The 21,023-nt window shown below is 38.5% G+C and overlaps 1 protein-coding gene across 1 annotated transcript in view; it reads left to right on the forward strand.

Moving 5' to 3' along the window:
- LOC137601298 (CUB and sushi domain-containing protein 3-like) overlaps positions 1 to 21,023 on the forward strand; it is a 237,255-nt gene that overhangs the window by 37,989 nt on the left and 178,243 nt on the right. The window contains exons 4-5 of the mRNA XM_068323436.1: positions 5,381 to 5,575; positions 16,503 to 16,743. Coding sequence (XP_068179537.1) covers positions 5,381 to 5,575; positions 16,503 to 16,743 — 436 coding nt within the window. The remainder of the gene's footprint in view (positions 1 to 5,380; positions 5,576 to 16,502; positions 16,744 to 21,023) is intronic.

Genomic DNA, 21,023 nt, shown 5'->3' on the forward strand with positions numbered 1-21,023 from the left:
CAAGTCTGTCTGAATTTCTAGTTATAGTTCTCCATACACCAAAGGCCAACAAGTCGGTGCTGGTATAATTACAGCTGGAATGCGTCTATTACTTTTTAATTAGTGACCCCAAGTGACTTTCTCCAACACTTGCTTGAGTATTCTTTTTGTTTCCTTTTTTTTTCAAAGTAGAACTGCCAGAAAGTAATGATAAAAGCAATGTTTAGTCTGAGAGTTGCCATAATTCTTCTTTAATGTGTTTGTAATATAAACAGGAAATCTATAGCCTGTACTGTATCTCATCAACATTCACTGAAGCATACAGTATATTGGTAAACAATTAGTGAATACCGGTTAGAATTTTAGTGAAGGCATGAGCCTAAAATACAACATAGCTTTGCTTATATCATCCGTGGGATTTCTGTGAAATGTGCTCTCATCCTGTAAAATAATTTATATGCATTCATATTTTTTATTTGACTGAGTGCAATCTGCCCATGTTCCAGGAACATCTGGCAGCTGAAATTAGAGCTCTGTTCAGGGTTCACAGGTTAGATGCTGCCTCTGAATGTGATTGAAATCATTCAGCAGTCTCCAAACATTGGAAGTAGTGTTTTCACTCTTAGTCACATCAGTTTAGGCAAGACACTTATGAGCATCACAATGTCTCATTTTAAAAAATGCAGCTACAAACAGCAAGGAAATTGTGGGGGGAAAGTGGTTGGTTCTCAAAGATATGAAAGGAAAATCTTCACCAACATAGTTTTGAGGCAATAGATGTTTTATGTACTGAATAAAGGCCAGTGCTGTTAGTGTTGTTAGTTTGCTTCTCAATTCACACAATATTACTTACTCATCTACTTATCGTGCAGAAAAGTCTTACCTCCATGTTACATTAATGCTGTGGCAGTGGTGGAAATAGTGTCCCTGGTAAATAGCAATCACTTGTGTATATTGCTGTACTGATGGGTTTTCAATTACAATTTAAATATTTTTTTCCCCGAAGTGATTTTTTTCTCTTTTTTTTTTTTGGAAACAGTCAGAAACATATTTGTGACGATTACAGAACTGGATATTGAATCTGACTGAAACTAGTGGGGCAGGAAGAGAGAACTTTTTTTTGTATTTCAATAAATGTGGCACTGTGCAGCATGATGCATATTGCTGCCACACAGGGCCTGGGAGGTCACTGAATAGCTGGTGTATAAATATGATGCCAGTCACGCGTTGGGGCCTATGCATTTGTTAGATTACAGAGTCTGTTAGAGTTTGGGTAATGTGTTTGAGCAGACTTCAGCACAGTGCCCTGTCCAACAATACATTCGTCTTCAAGATGTAATATGTTATGGGTCTCTGTGTGATGCCTTAATCACTTTATTTTCTCTAAACCCCAAACAAGCTGTTTAATCCTGCGTGTCTGCTGATTTTACTACCGACAGAACACTGCTGTTGCAGATCGCTAGCGCTAGGAGGACAAACAAATCAATTAGGGAACAGCAATACAGTTTTTTCTCCAAGCAAAAGAGAAAAACCAACAAAAAATTGAGAGTAGTAAAATAATTGCCGTTAGCCGACGTACTACGAGGAGCTCTTAGTCGACATGCACATACTTGTACATGTAATGCAAACACCTGACCTTTTTTTTTTCTTTTTTCTTATTTTTCATTCTTGGCATTGGTTGGGCAAGAATGCTGGAAGAAAAATATGGCCAGGAGAGGGTTTTTTATTATCCAATAAAAAAATCCAAAAAATGGTCAACAGCCTTGTCAGTGGACAAATGTTTATTTATTTTTTCTAACATTGAGTGCCTATTAAATAGCTAAAACTGGGTGACCATCACAATCTTTGAAATGCACAGGTAAATTCTACTGGTGTGATGGAAGGACATGTAGATTGAACTTTAACTTATCTGCAAATACAAAATATTCATACTGTATATGAATTTAGCTGTGACCTCTGCATTGATCACATGACCACACCTCGAGTAGTGCTGCACTGTATACAGTAATCCACATCTCGAATAATCTCGCAGTGAGGATATCAGTCACTAAATCTGTTTGCAGCTGTGGTATTACAATGTGAGAATAAGAGCCTCAGTTTCCAGAGTTCTTTTTTTAAAATCTCTTTAGGAAAGAATGTGACCAATCCAAAAAACCCAAAAACAAATCACTGTTCCTGTAGAATCGGTTCCCCTGTAATGAATAATGTTTTTGTGGTTGTAACTCGCCTGTTGAGAAGCTTTGGAATGTAATCATTCACTTTGGTATTAGATGTGCTTAGTGTGTTAGTATTTTTTGGGGGGCTTCTTAACATTTATTGTAGTTGATTTAAAAGTAAATTGCTCACGCTCTAAGGGCCTCCTGCATTATTCTCATCACAGTCTGTTGATATTTAATTTTGTTCATAAACATAAACAGCCGGCAGTTGATGCTGAGGATTTATAATGCATTCATTAGTCATCATAAATATGAGGGATGTGTATATGAGCATCTGCAGTGTAAAGTGGATTTATAATTGGATTTTGAAAAAATGATTCCTGGAAATTGAAATCAGAAACCTTCCCAGTTGCGTCTGTTGGTGAAGTCAACTTCAGGATCGGGTAACATATATCCTCCTTATCTCATTCTATGTGTCTATCGATCTATAAATCACTTCATCCTTATCATTCAGTTTATCTTTGTGGAAAAAATGCTTTCCATTTCCTGACTTGCCAGTTGGAATAATTAGCCACAAACAGATGGTACATCATCAGAAATATTAATTTAATTTGACTGCATGATCAGTTTCAAGCTGTGGTATGGAAGTTTTAAATTCCCATCAGCAGTACAACCCTAGATTCGATCAGAATCATTTGGTAGTGATTAAGTCTTGCAGTGTTCTTATTCAAAAGCAAAAGTGTTAAAAGACACTTATTTCAATAAAAAAATTAATCTGTGCTGATTAATATTACGCTCAGGATGATGTTTTTAATGAAAAGGTCTTTCTTGATAGATTGATTGCTAGATTTGTAAACATTGAAATGGATGATATTACATACATCACTGATCCCTATTACAGCTGTGTGTAGCAAACTGATCATAGCAGAAGAAAACCCATATATCATCTAAGAACTGCGATGACTAAGTATTTAAACTGTTTTTACTACAATAAGAAATTTGATTATAGTGGAACAATTAAACCTGACAGGTAAACATTAAGTACAGCAGTATTGAATCTAAATCTCACAGGGGTTTTAAATTTAGTCAAACCACTTCACATCACATCCAGTCCTGCTTTCAAGGAAAATTTTTAAATAATAAAAACAGCATTTGACTGATGAGGCAAAAAGACGTCGATGTCCTCTACTGTCACTTGAAAGAAAAGCTATTTTTAATATACGGAAGCTTTGACAGAGATATGGAGGACTAATGCACAAGAGAAACTACAGGACGATTATATTTTTTCTAAAAACACAGACCCTACAGACGTGTTTATCAAAGCCTACGGTGGATATTTACCAAGATTGTCTTTCAATAGTATGCCCAAGCAAACATTGATCATAACTACTTATTTCTTAAGCTCTGTCAGCATATAAAAATGGTGCAAGTGATTCCTTGGGAAATACTTTTCTGTGTAATAGATATTACTTCAATGTGACTTTTTACAAAATGTGTCTGCCCAGGGATTTAAAATAGTATTTATGCCATTACTCCTCACTGTTATGGTTTTTCCTGTCTCACGCAGCATTTTGCCTGTGATTTCATTGTTAGTACAATGAACAATTGGTGAATCATAGGAGTTGAACATGCGGAGCTATAAGCATGGTGAGAACACAGGATCAAATGAGGAAATGAAGAAGCTGGCATTAGGTTTGTAAAATGTTCATGCAATTCTGTCAATACATACCCCTAAAGCAGACATTACTATATTATCAGTATTTGTGGTTCAACTACATTCAAAAAAATTGTCAAACAAACAAAAATAAAATAAAACAAAAATAAAATAAAAACAATTATACACAAACACAAATGAAAAACAACAAGTAAGATTAAATTTTTTTTTCCTGTTACTTGCTCAAGGATTTCATGTCAACAGTTGGGGATTGGGCAAACAGCCAATCACACTCACAGCTATGGGGGAGGAAGCCGGAGAACCCAGAAGGAACCCATGCAGACATATTAAGAACCCTTAAGCTCCAGATAGAAACGGTGCCATCTCCAGCACCGTCTTCTTGTGAGGCAGCAGTGGCTTTCAGCAGTTGAACCGCAGTCTGGTATTCATGTTGAACTATCTTTTGAACCATTTCAATGCATAGGGCAATAGGTACTCATTAAAAAGTCAGAAGTCTCTGACTTTATAGAGAGGACATGTTTTTGTTTTTTTCTGATATTTTTCACACTTAAATTAATTTGAATATTATTAGTTTGACCCATTCCTTTAACAGTTACAGTTAATTCCAAAATTAATAACCTATTTTTCCTTTTTTAAATTGACTTCCCCCTGTAGTAAAATTGAAAAAAGAGGACACTTTTGCCTGATTTTTATGTTACTGAAATCATGACCCCGTTTCTCAAGATAATCCACAGATGTTGTTTTTAGTAGGACAATGAAGGAACTGCATTTTTTTTTCACCACTTAGGGAGAAGCATGGTTTAGAGTGTAACTGTCTATGCTAGGTAGCTAATTTTATGACTCAGACCAGGAGAACACTGTCAATGTATAAATCATATCATGAGTCCAGTATTCACAAAAAGAGATTTGTCATCTTTTTTGTAGTGAAGGTTTTTGAGGTCTCTTGCTGCATTGGCAAATTTTCACAATGTTTTCATCAATAAATCCATAATAAAATAGCATAGAAATTATACTCAGTTGTTTCTGCAGTCTAACTGTCCTTCAACCCATTGTGACACAGAGAAAAGAGCTTGTCAGACTTGTCATCCATCTCCTCATGGGCAACATCCATCCATCCATTCACCAATTGTTTTGCTGCTTCTTCTGCTTTGTGGGTTACACGGGTTGCTGGAGCCTATCTCAAATGACTAAGGGTGAGGGGCGAGGTAGACTCAGGACGCATTGCTGGTGCATTGTGGAGCCACATGAAAGACAAACTACCACCAACGCACACATGCACACATTCACACCTACGGCCAATTTAGAACTGATCAATTCACCTGAATTGCATGATTTGGGGAGTGGGAGGAACGTGGAGAACCCAGAAAGAACTCAACAGTGTATGAAGACCTTTACACTGGTATCAAACTTACTAGACTATGATGTCAAATTTATTAAGAAAATATTTCAGGTTGTCAAAACTTTGAAAATTAAATTTAGCTGGCTTTTTTAAAAAAACTGCAGTTAAAGTAAATGACAAAACAGCATATTGTTATACTTCACAAAACTGTTTTCTCATTCCATTTTCCAGAGTTGAGAAGCAGCTCATGTGGAAACCCTGGTATTCCACCCAAAGGCATCCTGAATGGAACTCAGTTCAACGTGGGTGACAAGATCCGCTACCGGTGCATCACCGGCTATGTCCTAGATGGACATTCACTGCTCACTTGTGTGACCAATGCAGCCAGTGTATCAGTGTGGGACTTCCCAGTACCAATCTGCAGAGGTGAGTATGCCTAAGGACTAGTCGCTCATTTTTTGGAATTTTGCCCATAAAGAGTTTTACACAAAATTTGACATTAAAATGTGTCCATAAAACTATACATATGTATACAGTATATTCTATATTCTCGTACTATATTTGCTCTTTCTTATTCATAGGATATTGAGTATTATCTAGTAATGACATCAATGGAAGCAACTTGATTAAAGAAGTTTTAAATTACTTCATTTACAACTGAAAGAGGTATTTACTTGAGAAGCACTATTTTTTGTGATAGACATCGAGATAACTTTTATTATATCCTGCCGTCTGTTGCTTTTTTCATTTGTAATGCAGATTTTTTGCTGAATGGTTTTGCAAACGTCAGTGAATTGTTCTTATACTGGTATCCAGTTTCTATCTGTTTGTAACACTGTGAGGGTTTTTAGCAACAACCACTATTTCTAAACCAGATACCCACCATATGGCCTCGTGAGACTGGTGGTATCTTTGATTTGTTTCTTGATTTCTTCACTCGTCAGTTGAATGTAACATCAACTGAACTTTTGTTTCATAACAAAGTGTACCGACCCAGCACACAGTACTTGCATTTTCAATGTGCATTCACAGATGTTTCATCCTAGGCCTCACGAGGCAATGAATCGATACTGCTCGCAACATGAATCCTAAAAGTAAATTGCATTTCAATGATTGGCAGCTTGATGACTACAGTTAAAAACATCTTTTACTTGAATTCTGAAGGGATGGGATGAATGTAACCATGTTGAAGAAGATGATTAGAGCCTGTGTTGCTCATAAACTTAATTGAATATTTATTCCTGTAGAGAAATTATGTAGCTTATTATTTAGAAATTATTTCTGTAAGCAGGAGCTCTAAATCAATAAGATATTTACATCTTTTTTTGGCTGTATATTAACATAATAGGAATATGTTGTAGTATCCGATTTGTTGTTGTTGTTGATATTGCTGAATTACATTTGTTGTTGTTGTTGATATTGCTGAATTACATTTGTTGTTGTTGTTCAGCTTTTTGCTTCTACTAATTTACGTACTATGGCTATGTTAAGACTGTTTTTACAGACTAGATGTGTAGCAGTACCTGGTTAAATGAACTATATCTAGTTATGAAAGTGGTGTGCATTAAGTGGTGGTGTGCACTTTTTATATAGAAGTGGTGTGCATTAAAAACAAAATGCAACCTTAAAATCTCAGCACAAATCCAACCAAGAGAACACAGCCCCAGTCTCTGCCATGAAAAGGCCACATAATCAGTTGGATCTGAAACCTTTGAAAATGCAGCTGATATAAAAATGTTGCATAAAGAAAAAAAGATTAAATGATAACAAAATTACATTTTCTGTCCACTTAAGGACAAGCGACCTAAAAATAAAATGGATTCTTTGGACATTTAATCTTTTTACATGTAAATGCAAATGCACTCCACTGGAGAAAATTCTCATTAGAAGAAGAAATATTACAGGACGTTCATGCAAACAATCAAATAACACACACACTTGACATGCATTTGTGCCAAATGCATGCATTTCAAGCTACTTACAGTTTTTTTCAGTCGCTAACAAGCGTTTGTCCAAACATCAGTCACATTTTCAAAACTCTTAGCACAGACTCACATCTAGAGTGCACAATTTACCAAATGGTTAATTTTCTTCTCAAAAAGACATTTTGTTAAATAAACACTAACTCTTCATTTCAAAATAGAATACATCTTTTTCTGTACACACACTTTACCAAAACACTAAATATTCGACTCAAAATGAAATTACTGTGTCAAACAATAATGCTTGTTTTCACTTCATAAGGTACATGTAGTCAATCAAAGTACGCCAGGTCTCAAAATACTAGGTATCGTTGACATTTGAAAAATTCCATGGACTTTTATGTTTCAGTTTTAATGATATTTGCCTGCAAAATGTTCACAAAATGTCTTAGTTGTGAACTTTATGTCCACGTGCAACGTTCACATTCAAATCATTCCAGTAAAGAGCAAATCAGTTTTTTTCCTTTACAGTTTATTACAGGAGGTACAGTAAAAATACTGTTTACAATATGATAGAACAGCATTCTGAACAAAAAAAACAACAGCAAAAAGTCCGGAAAAAAGTGTGTGTGTATGTGTGTGTGTGTGTGTGTGTGTGTGGTTTACGTAAAAAAACCACAAAATTACTGTCTCTAATCTCTACGATCTCTGATATTATCCAAGGCGATGCATCTGGGATAGAACCACTTGGTGTGCCGGATCCACCCTTGGTAATGATCAGCTGTGTGTCAATGGGGGGGGGGGCAGTGACTCAGTGGTAGAGCAGGTCATCCAATGTTCCAAGATTGGCGGCTCGATTCCCCCTCCCACCCAAAAATACCCGGAGTGTGAGCTGACAGTGGGAGGTGTCAGCTCACCTCCGGAGCACTGCTCGCACGCCCTTGAGCAAGGCACAGTCACCCTTACAAGTTGCTCATTTGGGCGGACCATAAAGGGGCTACCCACCACTCTACCCTACCCCCCCCCCGCATGCGTACAGGACCCCTGTGTGTGTGAGTGTGTGTTCAGAACCTGTACACACTAATATATGCACGTGTGAATTACTAAGACTAGAGTGTGCCACTAATTTCCCTTTCAGGATTAATTGAGTATATAAAATTTCAAAAAATAAAATAAAATAAAAAGATATTCAATTGCTTGTTTATCAGCTGTGATATTGTTTTTGATCTGATATCATTGCAGAAGCAGAGGTTTTTATACTGTAACTAAGATTTTGAATATTGTTGTTGCTATTGTGGGATGTTGTGTGTTAACATTCGAAAATAATAAAAAGCAATCCATAATTTTGTTGGGAGGTATAGATTGTCTGTTAAGAAAATGAAAGCATTGTGGAAATATGTTCACTGACTGCATATTGAGTGAAAACAACATGAAATGTGTGAATGGTATGGCCACAAAAGACTGATGCTGTGCTAATTGTGTTTAGAGTTTTGAAAACGTGACTGCTGTTTGGACAAACGCTTGTTAGCGACTGAAAAAAACTGTAAATAATCCAAATAGTATGTGCTGAAAAAAATCATTGACAGAGACTGTAGGATCATGCAGCAGAAGCCAAGATCAGTTCATAGTATGAAAAATACTTCTAAAACTTTCGAAAGTCTGCATTGCTGGAGGGGAAATTTTCTTTCCTGTCAACTGTCAAAGCCTCATAATTGTTTCTTCGTCATTCTTTACTCAGATTTGTTTTAGTTGACTAAAAAAACACTGTTACCCATGACTTGAGCTCAAATAGATATGGTACATGTGTATTTATGTACCTGAACTACATTGAAGTGTAACATAATGATGGCTTATTTTGTAAGCTGGTTGATTTCATTTATTTATGTCTGTGTCCTCCTGTTGATGACACTGTTCCTTGCATAAACACCATCGCTCAGAGGCAAACAACTCACTAGGTATGTAGAAAAGTACTGTGCTGGTAAAGAGTGAGATTACTTTCAATTTGCATCGGCCTGTGCAGAGCTGGTTGGTAGTTAAAGATGGTGTATGCAATGTAATCTGTCAGTGAAACAAGCACACCACGCTGTTGCCTACCGTCTGTAAAGAGTGATGCTTTGACCAGGTTCAAGGGGAAATAGTAACAGAACCAAGTATCATTACATACAGTCCAAAGCCTTCCCAAAACCAGTAGAGATAAAAATGCACTTGTCAACTCCTACCGTGCAAGAAACAGCAAGAAGAAAGTGATTCAGCATAAGTTTTAGGTGGCTTTGAGCGAACAAAAGCCAGGGATGGACTTTTTCTTTATATTTAAGGCTGGTGTTAGCCTCTTTTGCCACTGGCCAGAAACATCACTCCCTTTCAGACACTCTTGGGCATGGCTTGAGTGAGTCTCTCCCTCTCTCTTTCTCTCTATCTTTCTCACTCTTTTGCTCTCTCTTTCCTGTCTCAATCCGGTCCAGCTCCTGCATTTGGGCAGATGGTCCTTTGATCACTTTTCCTCAGAGATCCTGCCCTTTTTGCTCATCACCAATTGTTTCACACTGAACACACAGCAACACATAATCTCTCCTCAGTCTACTCCTCACCTCACTGTCTTCCATAACCTCAGTCTTTCAACCGTTACCTCCTTTTGATACTCTCTCTTTTATCTTTCTCCCATTTTTTCCTGTTCAGCCAATGTAAACTTCTGAAGTCTATCGTTTTTGTCACATATGTATTTTCTCCATTCACAGAAGCATGGAGGGCATACGAGGAAAAAAAAAAAGTTAAAATGTCAGGAAGCCAGATTTCCAATAAATATGTTATACATAAAGCATGACAATGAAGCTGCAGAACCCAAAATTGACTAAATTTTAACACCATTACTAAACCATGGAATTATCAGATCCAACTATATTTGCTGGACAGAGTTGTCAGCTTCCATTTAACTAAGTGTGTTCATAGCAGTTTACCCTGGAGGTACAGTGTGGAAGTCAGTTGGGATAAATAGACCTAATGTATTTCCTTTTATTCTAAGTTTGCCATTTAAAGAAATATCTTACCACCATTATGCTTATTTATCTCTATCATGGAGAAAAGCTGAATTTTTGAAGTGCTATTGTTACAGAACATCCTGAATAATTATGTAGTCACCATGTAATTTAGTTAGTTTAAATTCAAGGTGTCATCTCATTTACATTATTACATCTGCCAACTGTGTCTCCCAGAAACGATCCCATTTAAATTTCCATTTTATCCAATTACATGAAAACTAGTAAACCAATTTTCACAAAACTGTGTGGAAGAAATGGGAAGGCTCGGTCAAGTTAAGCAGACATGCAGAATTCTTTTTCATCTGGGGAATATTCTGTACATTCTACTGAGTACCATTCAAGTCGATACAAAATAAGTTTGTCCTGCTTTGCTGTCTAATCTGAGATGACACTGGGAAAGTAGATAGGCGTAGAGAATATATAAAATATATATGAAGAAGTAAATGAAATAAATAAATTGGAGAATTAATGCTTTCTTTTTATATAATTTACTTCTCATCCCAAGGGTCCATTGTCATTTGATCTGTCTAAATTGTCTCAGCCAACAGGGACAGCTTAATAACATAAGGGCTTGGTTTATTGATACGCTGTCATTTATGCTGAGATCAACCTCACGGGCAAGCCTTACTTTATAAAACATTTCCTTATCTGACGTTGTGACTGGACTAAGCACATAGATCTCTCGAAAAGGCCTTTTCAACTCGCACAAGCACACAAATTGAGAATACAAACATGAAAATTTGATTTGCCTGTGGTAAGATCTTTCGGTTTAAGTGGGTGGTATTTTGTTTTTTACACAGAAGAACCAGAATGAAAGCAACTCCATACCCACCAAAACTCCTTACTTAAAAGCCGTAATTATAATTATGACAAATCATTGAAATATTTTTTGAATGGATTACCAGGGTTAGCTTCCATATTCAAAAGTAACTAATTTCATCATAATACCATGTTCATCGTTACATATTCCATGACTTTAATCTGGAGCATTGTTATCAGTGCTGTGGTGCAATGTCGCTCACTAAATCTACCATCTCTCATAATTTATTTAGAATCTGAAATTACAGTGAGAGATGGCCACAATAATTAAACAGCCTCCCAGCAGTATGCATGGTGTTACATGACTTGACTCCCTGCAAGTCATATAACACAATTACTATTCATCAACTATATCAAAGTTTTAACGCGACTTGCAGCTGAGCAATGAGAGACTGACTGCAAATGTAGTCAGTGCCTTTACATTAACACAAGGAGGATTACAAAGAAAAAACCTGGGGTAACATCGAAAATTAAACATGCATCACTTCCCTTTTTTCCTTGGGGGTGAATATTTCTAAGTAGAAAGACAAGTGGTGTGTATCTGATCAAAGTCAAGGGAGGAGAGGATTAATCCCTCCTCAAGTAGCATTAGATTCCTGATGCTGGGATGTAAATGAGCTCAGCTCAAGTAGTCCTAATCCTCACCACCATCTTTTTTTTTTTACACACTGCCACCATTTTTAAAGGAGACAAATCCTCCTTCATTTTAAAATCCTGAGCATGCTCTAATGATTTGCAAAGAAACATATTGCCCAGCATTCAGTGCCTCTTTTATGTCACTAAACCACTTTGGCAAACTGCATCTTAAATATTGCCATGTGTTCCATTGAAACATCGCATGAGAATATATGGAACATGTAAGGTATAATCCAAATCACATAATTCAAATTCTTAGGCTTAGGTGTATATTTGAGCCTCAGACATCAGCTTTCCTGATTTAAAAAATAGGACCATGCATGGATGCTTCTCAAAAAAACCCTGTCATAGGATTTTTTTTTAAGAAGAAATGGTTCGCAACCATCTAATCAGTATTCTTATGTAGTTTAAATGACTACAACTGTACACATATTATGAAGTTTTAGTTGAGGTGATTATCATCCACTACACTAGTTTTTATTTTACCTGAGGGTTTCTTTGTATTTACATTGGAAAATTGACCTGCTGTACACTTTGGCACATGCTGCTAAATTTCCTCCATCATCTAAGTTGGGAGTTGGTCGCTGGCCCACTGAGAGCATGTCTGTTATCATGAAGGCCAATATAGAAAAAGGAAACAAGCCTTTTTAGAATTTTTTTATTCCGCTGAACAATGATAAAATTATGTTTTTTTAATGATATGTGCGAGAAGCTTTTTTCTCATATAATTTTGATGGAATCATTGCCACAGCAGCAGCAACATGTCCTCTTTGCCTTCCAGTCAAACCCCAGAACATAAACAGTGTTGGATGACAGCCCACTGTTTCTTCTCCTTGTGTGCTCTCACCTCAAGGCCCAACTTGATACTCCCTTATCTACAGCACTTACTGCTGTGTGGATATTTGATTGATTCATATATCAAGATCCCTATGCCCCCAGGCCTTACCTGCAGCTGGATAACATTCAGATATAAACTCCTTTTGAATTTTACAATATGAAAATGTTGACGTTAATATACAATTCACTTGCAGATTCTGAAACAAAGAGCACCATGGGGTTTGTTTGACGCCATGTTTAGAGAAAAGACCTTGGGATTTATTTTTTTTATTTTCATACTTGACTTTTTTCCTTGCCCATTGTAAATTAGCTTATATAATACTGTAGCTGGGCGGCACGGTGGCGCAGCGGGTAGCGCTGTCGCCGTACAACAAGGCGGGTCCGGTTTCTAGTCTGTGTGGAGTTTGCATGTTCTCCCCTTGTCTGCGTGGGTTCTCTCCGGGTTCTCCGGCTTCCTCCGACCTCCAAAAACATGCGCTTCAGGTTAATTGGCCGTTCCAAATAGCCCGTAGGAGTGAGTGTGTGTGCGTGTGTTTGTATGTCTTTGTGTAGCTCTACGGTGCACTGGTGTTGCACCCGGAGTTTGCCCCGCCTCACGCCCTATGCCAGCTGGTGTAGGCTCCAGCTCCCCGTGACCTGCACAAGTGGATGAAGCAGTCAGGAAAGTGAATGAATGGATACTGTTCCTCAGTTGAAGCTCAGTAAAATAATAATAGTTTTTGTTTTTCAGGTCCATAGTCCTTTTATGACAAAAAATAGTTTAGATAATAGATTTAGATTTCTCAGTTTTAGAATCTATTAAATGACTGTCATGTGTGATATTAGATTTTTTTTTCTTTCTACAATCATCTATGTTAATGGAAACAAACTCTTTGGTGTTAAAACCTCTAAATTTTTTGTGTTAACAGAGCTTCAATAAGAATGTTTTGATGCTTGTCTTGGATACCAATTCAAACTGAGTTTATTAAATTCACACTTTATTTGAAAAACAAACAAACACAGAACCAATGTCATTCTGGCAGGAAAAACACTTTTAATTTGTTGCTGCCACAGCAGACAAAGCATGGTGTGTTTCTCTCCAGCCCATAAATATACATTAAGGAAAAAAACTGACTGTAAGAATGTAAAGTTAATGCCTATATACAATCAACATGAGACAATAGACCATATACTTTCAAATATCTGCATCGACAAGTTTTATTCTTTTACTTGAACATGATTTTAAATTGAAGTCGAATTAATTATGATAGTGCTTAGAGTGGTGCAGGACATGTATGAGGACTGTAAGACAGTGGTGAGGTGTGCTATAGGTGTGACAGAGGAGTTCAAGGTGGAGGTGGGACTGCATCAGGGATCAGCTCTGAGCCCCTTCTTGTCTGTCAGCCTGTCCATCATCATAGCAAATGAGGTTAGACAGGAATCTTCATGGACTATGATGTTTGCAGATGACATAGTGATCTGTAGTGAGAGCAGGGACCAGGTGGAGGAGACGCTAGAGAGGTGGAGGTTTGTCCTGGAAAGGAGAGGGATGAAGGTTAGCTGCAGTAAGACAGTACATGTGTGTGAATAAGAGGGACCCAAGTGGAAGAGTGAGGTTACAGGGAGAAGAGATCAAGAAGGTGGAGGATTTGAAGTACTTAGGGTCAACAGTCCAGAGCAATGGAGGGTGTGGAAAAGAGGTGAAGAAGTGTGTACAGGCAGGATGGAACGGGTAGAGAAAAGTGTCAGGTGTGATGTGTGATAGAAGAGTTTCAGCTAAAATGAAAGGAAAGGTGTACAAAACTGTGGTGAGACCAGAGATGTTGTTTGGTCTAGAGACAGTGTCACTGAAGAAAAGACAGGAGACAGAGCTAGAGGTAGCAGAGATGAAGATGCTGAGGTTCTCTCTGGGAGTGACCAGGAAGGATAGGATCAGGAATGAGTACATCAGAGGGACAGCACATGTTAGAGGTTTTGGAGATAAAGTCAGAGAGGCCAGACTGAGATGGTTTGGACATGTCCAGAGGAGAGATAGTGAATATACTGGTAGAAGGATGCTGAGTTTTGAACCGCCTGGCAGGAGGCATAGAGGAAGACCAAACATGGAGGCAACTGATTTGCTGTGGTGACCCCTGAGGGGAAAAGCCGAAAGGAGAAGTTCTTGATGGGATCACCAGGGGATAACCATTGGAAGCCCTCTTTCTGTATTCGAAATTATTATTTGAAAATATTATATGACTGCCAACATTGACCCACTAACTGAATTCTATTGTAAGAAATATTTCTAACATTTTATATAGTTCTCATCGCCTATTCCTTTTATCTCTCCTCTGACACGTTGTCTCTTCCAAAACCCCACACTTCCTCTCGTTCATTTCTTTGTTCTCTCTCCTGAATCATTTTCCACTTCTTTCCTCCACTTTCCCCTTATTTGTCTTGTTCAACTTCCTCTCCTTTTGCTCGACATTCCCCCTTTCTCTCTTTGCCTTGACCATATGTACACTTTACACTGCTCTTCTGTCTGTCATCGAGCTTACAAAGTGTGATGGCTCCTTTGGTGAGACCCACAACACTTTTAATGTTACTTTAATGCCAGCCTCAATCCAATTACTCTGCAAATCTACTCTGTACTTGTTGCCATCTTAAATGCCTTGAGACGATCTAAAAGTCACTCAGGATAAGTGTTATATGGTGGATAGTGTGAAGATTTAAACCAGAAAAACATTATGACTCTGTGCTTTTGTCGTTACAAAGCTGTAGGTATTAAACAAATGTATATACACATACACACACACACACACACACACACACACACATAAAATCATCATTTATGTCAGATGGTATCACTGCCATCTCCGCCCTTCTAATAAAGACTTTGATCAAATGCTATGCTTCAACAAATGTGTCAAAGGACATGGGACTCTCTAATGAGCAGCCCTGCTCTCCCCTTTATTCTTTATCTTCTTTTGAATTTCATACATCCAATTGCCTGTTCCTTGACCAAATGTGTAATGCAGCATACAGGAGTGTTCTATGGCTGGCAGCTTTGACAGCCCTTAGTGGAGTAGCGAGCAATCAAAGGTTTCAGCTGAGTATCACATATTAGTCTTAAATGATGTGAAAACTGTGAAAGCCCTGCCATCATTAGAATTCTTTAGGGAGAAAAAAATGGATAGAGGGGGGATGGTGAGATCAGAGAGGGCCCGAAGGACAGGACTAAAGAGTGACAGAGAGATGGGGGGGCGTGGACTTTGAGTGAAAGAGAGCAAGCCTGTACGGTAGAGTTCATTACCGTTCAATTGGCATGTCCCTGGAAAAAAAATGCATTTTCACATCATTATAAGCTCTGTTTACCAACGTTTGCTTGTTTCCTGAAACATGAGGGGGCACAGAGAACATAATGAGGAATTACTCATTGTTGGATGGAGAAATAAGACATCATGGTGCAAAGACAGACAGAGCACAAAAAGACAAAGAATGGAACTGTGACAAAATTAGAGTACATTTCAATCTTTCATTTCATTTGGTTACCAATGTCGGCATGGTGGCGCAGTGGTTAGCGCTGCCGCCTCACAACATGGCGGACCCGGTTTCGAGTCCCGCTCTGCGCGGAGTTCGCATGCTCTCCCCGTGTCTGCGTGGGTTCTCTCCGGGTTCCTCCCACCTCCAAAAGCATGCGCTTCAGGTTGATTGGCCGTTCCAAATTGCCCGTAGGAATGAGTGTGTGTGTGCATGGTTGTATGTCTGTGTGTGGCTCCGCGGTGCACTGGCGTCATGCTCGGAGTGTCCCCCGCCTCACTCCCTGTGCTGCCGAGATAGGCTCCGGCTCCCTGTGACCCGCTGTGGCGGATACAGCAGTGGTAATCTGAAGATGACTGACTGACTGGTTACCAATGTCGTAATGGTACTGTTATTAGTTGTAGCTTCTTAAAATGACAACTTGCCAATATGCAAAAAGTAGATTTCATTCTTTAGCATTAGCATGTGCTTCAACACTGGTTAGTGTTCATTTTGATGGAAAAGTACAGGTGTTTCAAGCCTCTACTTTTTCGAAGTTCCTTTGTTGAACCTTGAGTATTTGGTCTGAAATAACCCAAAAACTATATCTGCTTTCTTTACTGACAGCGGAAGACACGTGTGGTGGCACTCTGAGGGGCTCCAGCGGGATCATTTCCAGCTTTGATTTCCCCAGCAGTGACTCCCCTGGTGCTGGTGGTGGTGCTGGAGGTCTGGGGAGCAGTGGAGAGTGCAAGTGGACCATTCTGGCAGATCCAGGGGATACCATCTCTCTGGTCTTTACTGAATTCCAGATGGAAGAGAAGTCAGATTATCTGGATATTGAGGGATCTGAACCTCCAACCATATGGTGAGCTAAGCTCCCAGGACATGCTTTTATTTTATTTGATGCGTGTTCTGTCATTACTTTAGAAGATTTGTTGTAACATCAGGATTTTATGCATGCCTGGGTACATACTGTGAGTTGTATTGTATTGACAAAGTCTTCACAGAAGGTTTGTTTTGTTTTCCTGCGAGCAAAGCAGCCCTCATTCAGACAAGTCAGAATATATCAGCCCTGCAATTTGAGTGCTGGTAGTGCAGTTAGACTGCAGTGGTGTGGGTTAAAGGAGGACACAGGGGTGACAATTATTATGTTTTTAAATTTGACATCAGTTTTGATAAGTTACACTACAATAAGGTTTAATTGTGAGGCCCAACATTGCAAGCACTGTTTCGACAGCCTTTATGGACTCAAAGTGCCTTTACAAATCTAGACCTGACTCAATGGGATTATACATAAAAGTTCTTTTAAGTAATAACACTAAAATATGTACTTTCTCCCAGGTTTGCAGGAGTGTTTACATGCACAAACCTTTTTGTGTATCAGTTTACCAAATCCCTGAAATCCTAGACTGTGTGCATGTTTCTTCTCTCCGCTTAGAATGGCCAGACCTGACACTCTCCTATTAAACGATACATCTCAGATGTGTTTTAATTAGTTAAGAGAACTATTTCAGCAATTGCAGCAGTCATAGGTGGAGAGAGAAATAGCCCATTAGCCATGCGAGCATCAAGAACAACAGAATGCAGAAAAACTCAAACGGGCATCATTATCCTAATGTTGTAGATAATCCATCGACCCATCCATCTTGAGTTGCCACTTTATACGCTGTCGCAGGTCATGGGGAGCTGGAGCCTATCCCAGCTGGCTTAGGGCGTGAGGCTGGGTACACTCCGGGAGTGACACCAGTGCACCGCAGAGCCACACAGAGATAATATACAAAGAAAGTGAAGCATAATTTTAATCAAATCTGTGCATAAATTAACTTTTTATTGATCAGCTATGGTTATTTCTATTTTGTGCATTTCGTTATTTGATTTATTTATAGTGTTTTTGATGTAGCTAACTAGATGATGGGGAACAAATATAGAAGACAACAACCCAGTAGCTAGTGAATGCAGCCTGAAATTCCCATCCCCACTTCAGATCAAAACTCCGAAGTCTAAACTCCAGACAATGACTATCTGGCCTATCTGGCACTCTCTTTCCCTACCTCTTTCCATTACCCTGTTCTTATCACCATTGTATTTCTTTTTCACCCAACCGGTCAAGGCTCAGACTCTGGATGGCCGCCCCCCCAGAGTTTGGGTCCTGCCCGGAGTTCCTTCCTCAATGAGGGAGTTTTTCCCCGTCGCAGTCAGTTATGCTTGTTCTGGAGGGTTCTGCTGGGTTTCTCTACTTATAAACCACTTTGAAATGTCTGTACATATAATTAAGCACTTTATAAATAAAAGTTGATTGATTCATTGCTTTGACAATCTGACCAAAGTCAATATTGACTTTAAAAATTAATGCGATACGTATTTTAAAAAAAACAACAACAACCTTCATCGCCATCCATCTAACAGATGCTGTGGCGAAAATATAAAAAAATAAGTTAAGTACTGCAAAGAGACATCTTTTTCACTTTGATGAAAAGGGTTTCAGCAAAAAAATTATAGGTTGGAAAAATGCAATTACATTTTATTAGCAATAACCATGAGATCCAATAAAATATTTTTGTCCAGTAAAAAAAAAAAAGTTCTCCTTATTTAAGTGATTTTTTTACTTCTTACAGTGATTGAACCTCTGTATATTTAATGAGAAAAAAAGGACACACACCGACAGTCTAATAAATTTCGATTGTAGCTTTATAGATCACTGCTGCATTGTCTATCTTACATTTATTCCAAAGAAGCACAGGGACCTGGTAAGACAAGGCTGTACTGCCTCAGGATTTTGTCTTGATCCTCAGAATAACAAGAAGTCTGCCTGGTGAGATCTGAAAGTGTGCAAAAATGACTTAAAGGCTTGATATGTATCATCAAGCATGACTGTGTAATATTTTACATAAGTGGCACATGAAGTTCAGCAGCAAGTGTTGCAAAGTTAAGGGAGAGAAGAGAAGAATCTGGCATACATTTTTGTTGATCATTGTGTGCTGTATTTAAATATTTGTGTGGATCTGACTGAATGAAGTCAATTCAGATTGGCATGGAACTCCCCGTTACATATTTCACATTGCACACAACGGAAAAAGTTTTCAGACAATTTGTACAGTGGTACCTCTACTTACGAAATTAATTGGTTCTGGATGAAATTTTGTAAGTAGAAAATTTCAGAAGTAGAGACGCGTTTTCCATGCAAATGCCCTAATCCATTCCAAGCCCTCCCAAATTCAGACATAAATGTTTTATAAGCATAAAAATGCATCAAAACATGTAACAAATACATGTTACAATTAGATTATTACACAATGAGTTATGCATAATGTAAAAAACAAAAAGTAGAGTAAAGAATAAAAATGATGGTCATTTACCTTTTAAATGCTGTCCTCATTGTTTTTTGCCCTCTTTGATTCATGCGCTCTTGCCTCACCATGCCGAAAAACAGAGTGAATTCCAGTCGTCCTTTTGAACTTCTCCAAGCACCCACACAATGCCTTGAACTCCTTAAACTTCCTTTTGTTGTAAGAACGTGGCGATTGTAGATGCATTTCGGCCATATTCTTTGGCGAGATCAACCAAACGCATCCCCTTTTCCTGCTTTTCTCTTATTTCTTGCTTTGTTTCCAAGGACAAAAAAACTTTTCTCCGTCTTTTCTTTTCCTCTTTTCTCCATCACTTTCTTGGGGTCCTGTCGTGAACGTAGCGCAAGTAAGCAGGACTCAAGTGCTTGACACTGAGCGGTACAATCAGAAAACAGAGTTTATTCCAGGCAGGGTTTGGTACACAGGTAAGGCAGTCAATCCAAGCAGAGGTATCCAAGGCGGCAGGAAAAAAAGGCAAGGTCAAAAAACAAACAAAGTTCAAACACAAAAACAAGAGCGATGAAACAAGACTGGAACGTGAGCTATTAACTACAACGAACTGGCAACGGGACAAGACACAAAGACACAAGAGACAAAGGGGGAATATATGCAGGACCGATGGGGGTAATAGGAGACAGGTGTGGGAAACACAATCAGGGATCAGGTGCACGCAGACGGGAAGGGGGCAGGGCAGACAGGAACCTGGACAGAGACAGGGGTAAGTGATTATAAAATAAAACAGGAAGACAAGACATGAAACATAGGGAAGCAAATAAAACATTAAATAAACAGGATCATGACAGGTCCCAAGTAAATACTCTAAAAGTTATTATATTTGTGTAAAACTATCAGAACACGTCATGGGTCGAGGGCCGAATGGCGAGGATGCTGCATACATACAGAGGTCCCTCTTAGCCAATGGGATGCCAGGATGCTAGGTAATAGCCAATGGCAGAGCAGCTATAAGAATATTGCATTCAGGAACCTTTGGGAGCTGCGAGTAGCATCCCATACTGTATTTTTTTACCTTTTGTAACTCGAAAGTAGAGGTACCACTGTAAGTCTTGTTTTTAATTGATTTAAAACATCGGGTCAGCCAAAACAAGGAAATGTGAAAAAAAAACAACCTCTCAGACTTGAAGATCATGTTATGTATGCCCTTCATGAATGGGAATACACACCAGGTTCAAACAATCCTGCTGGGCATTGATTATAATTACCCGAAAGACACTCCAATCAATCACTGAGCCACGAGCTCTGTTGTCTCCGAGAATTGTCATCTGTAGTCCAAGGTAGAGAGGCTGACATTGTGTCAGTGTCAGTCAAAAGGAAAGGTGCTCTTTGGTGATGACTGCTAAGTATTGTATGTATCTAAAGAGAGTGTGACAGGGAGCTGATAGAGCGGGGCACGGATTTATTTTGACAGACCACCAGTTAGCCATCTTCTCCTCGGTACAAAAGCACCAAAATAACTCTTTCACTGACAGAAACGTCTCCCTGTTTTACTTCCTCTGATCCCCGCTGCGGAATGATTTGCCTTATCTTGTGTGTCCTGCTTTTCAGACTTTAAGAAGAATGGTTCTAAGTGGTCAATTATGTACAGTAAACAAATTACTATGTAATTTTTATTCACTGAATCCTGTGAAAGATTAAATAGCTGACTGCTACTCATGGTCACATAATATTACACCTACAGTAATGATTTAGAACTGTACATAACACGCACATGTTTTTGAAACTTACTTAAAACAATCCTTTTTTTGTTTCCAGAGAAACAAATCGAAAATTATTTCACATG

The sequence above is a fragment of the Antennarius striatus genome, chromosome 9 (assembly GCF_040054535.1).
Source record: "Antennarius striatus isolate MH-2024 chromosome 9, ASM4005453v1, whole genome shotgun sequence".
NCBI classification, from domain to species: domain Eukaryota; kingdom Metazoa; phylum Chordata; class Actinopteri; order Lophiiformes; family Antennariidae; genus Antennarius; species Antennarius striatus.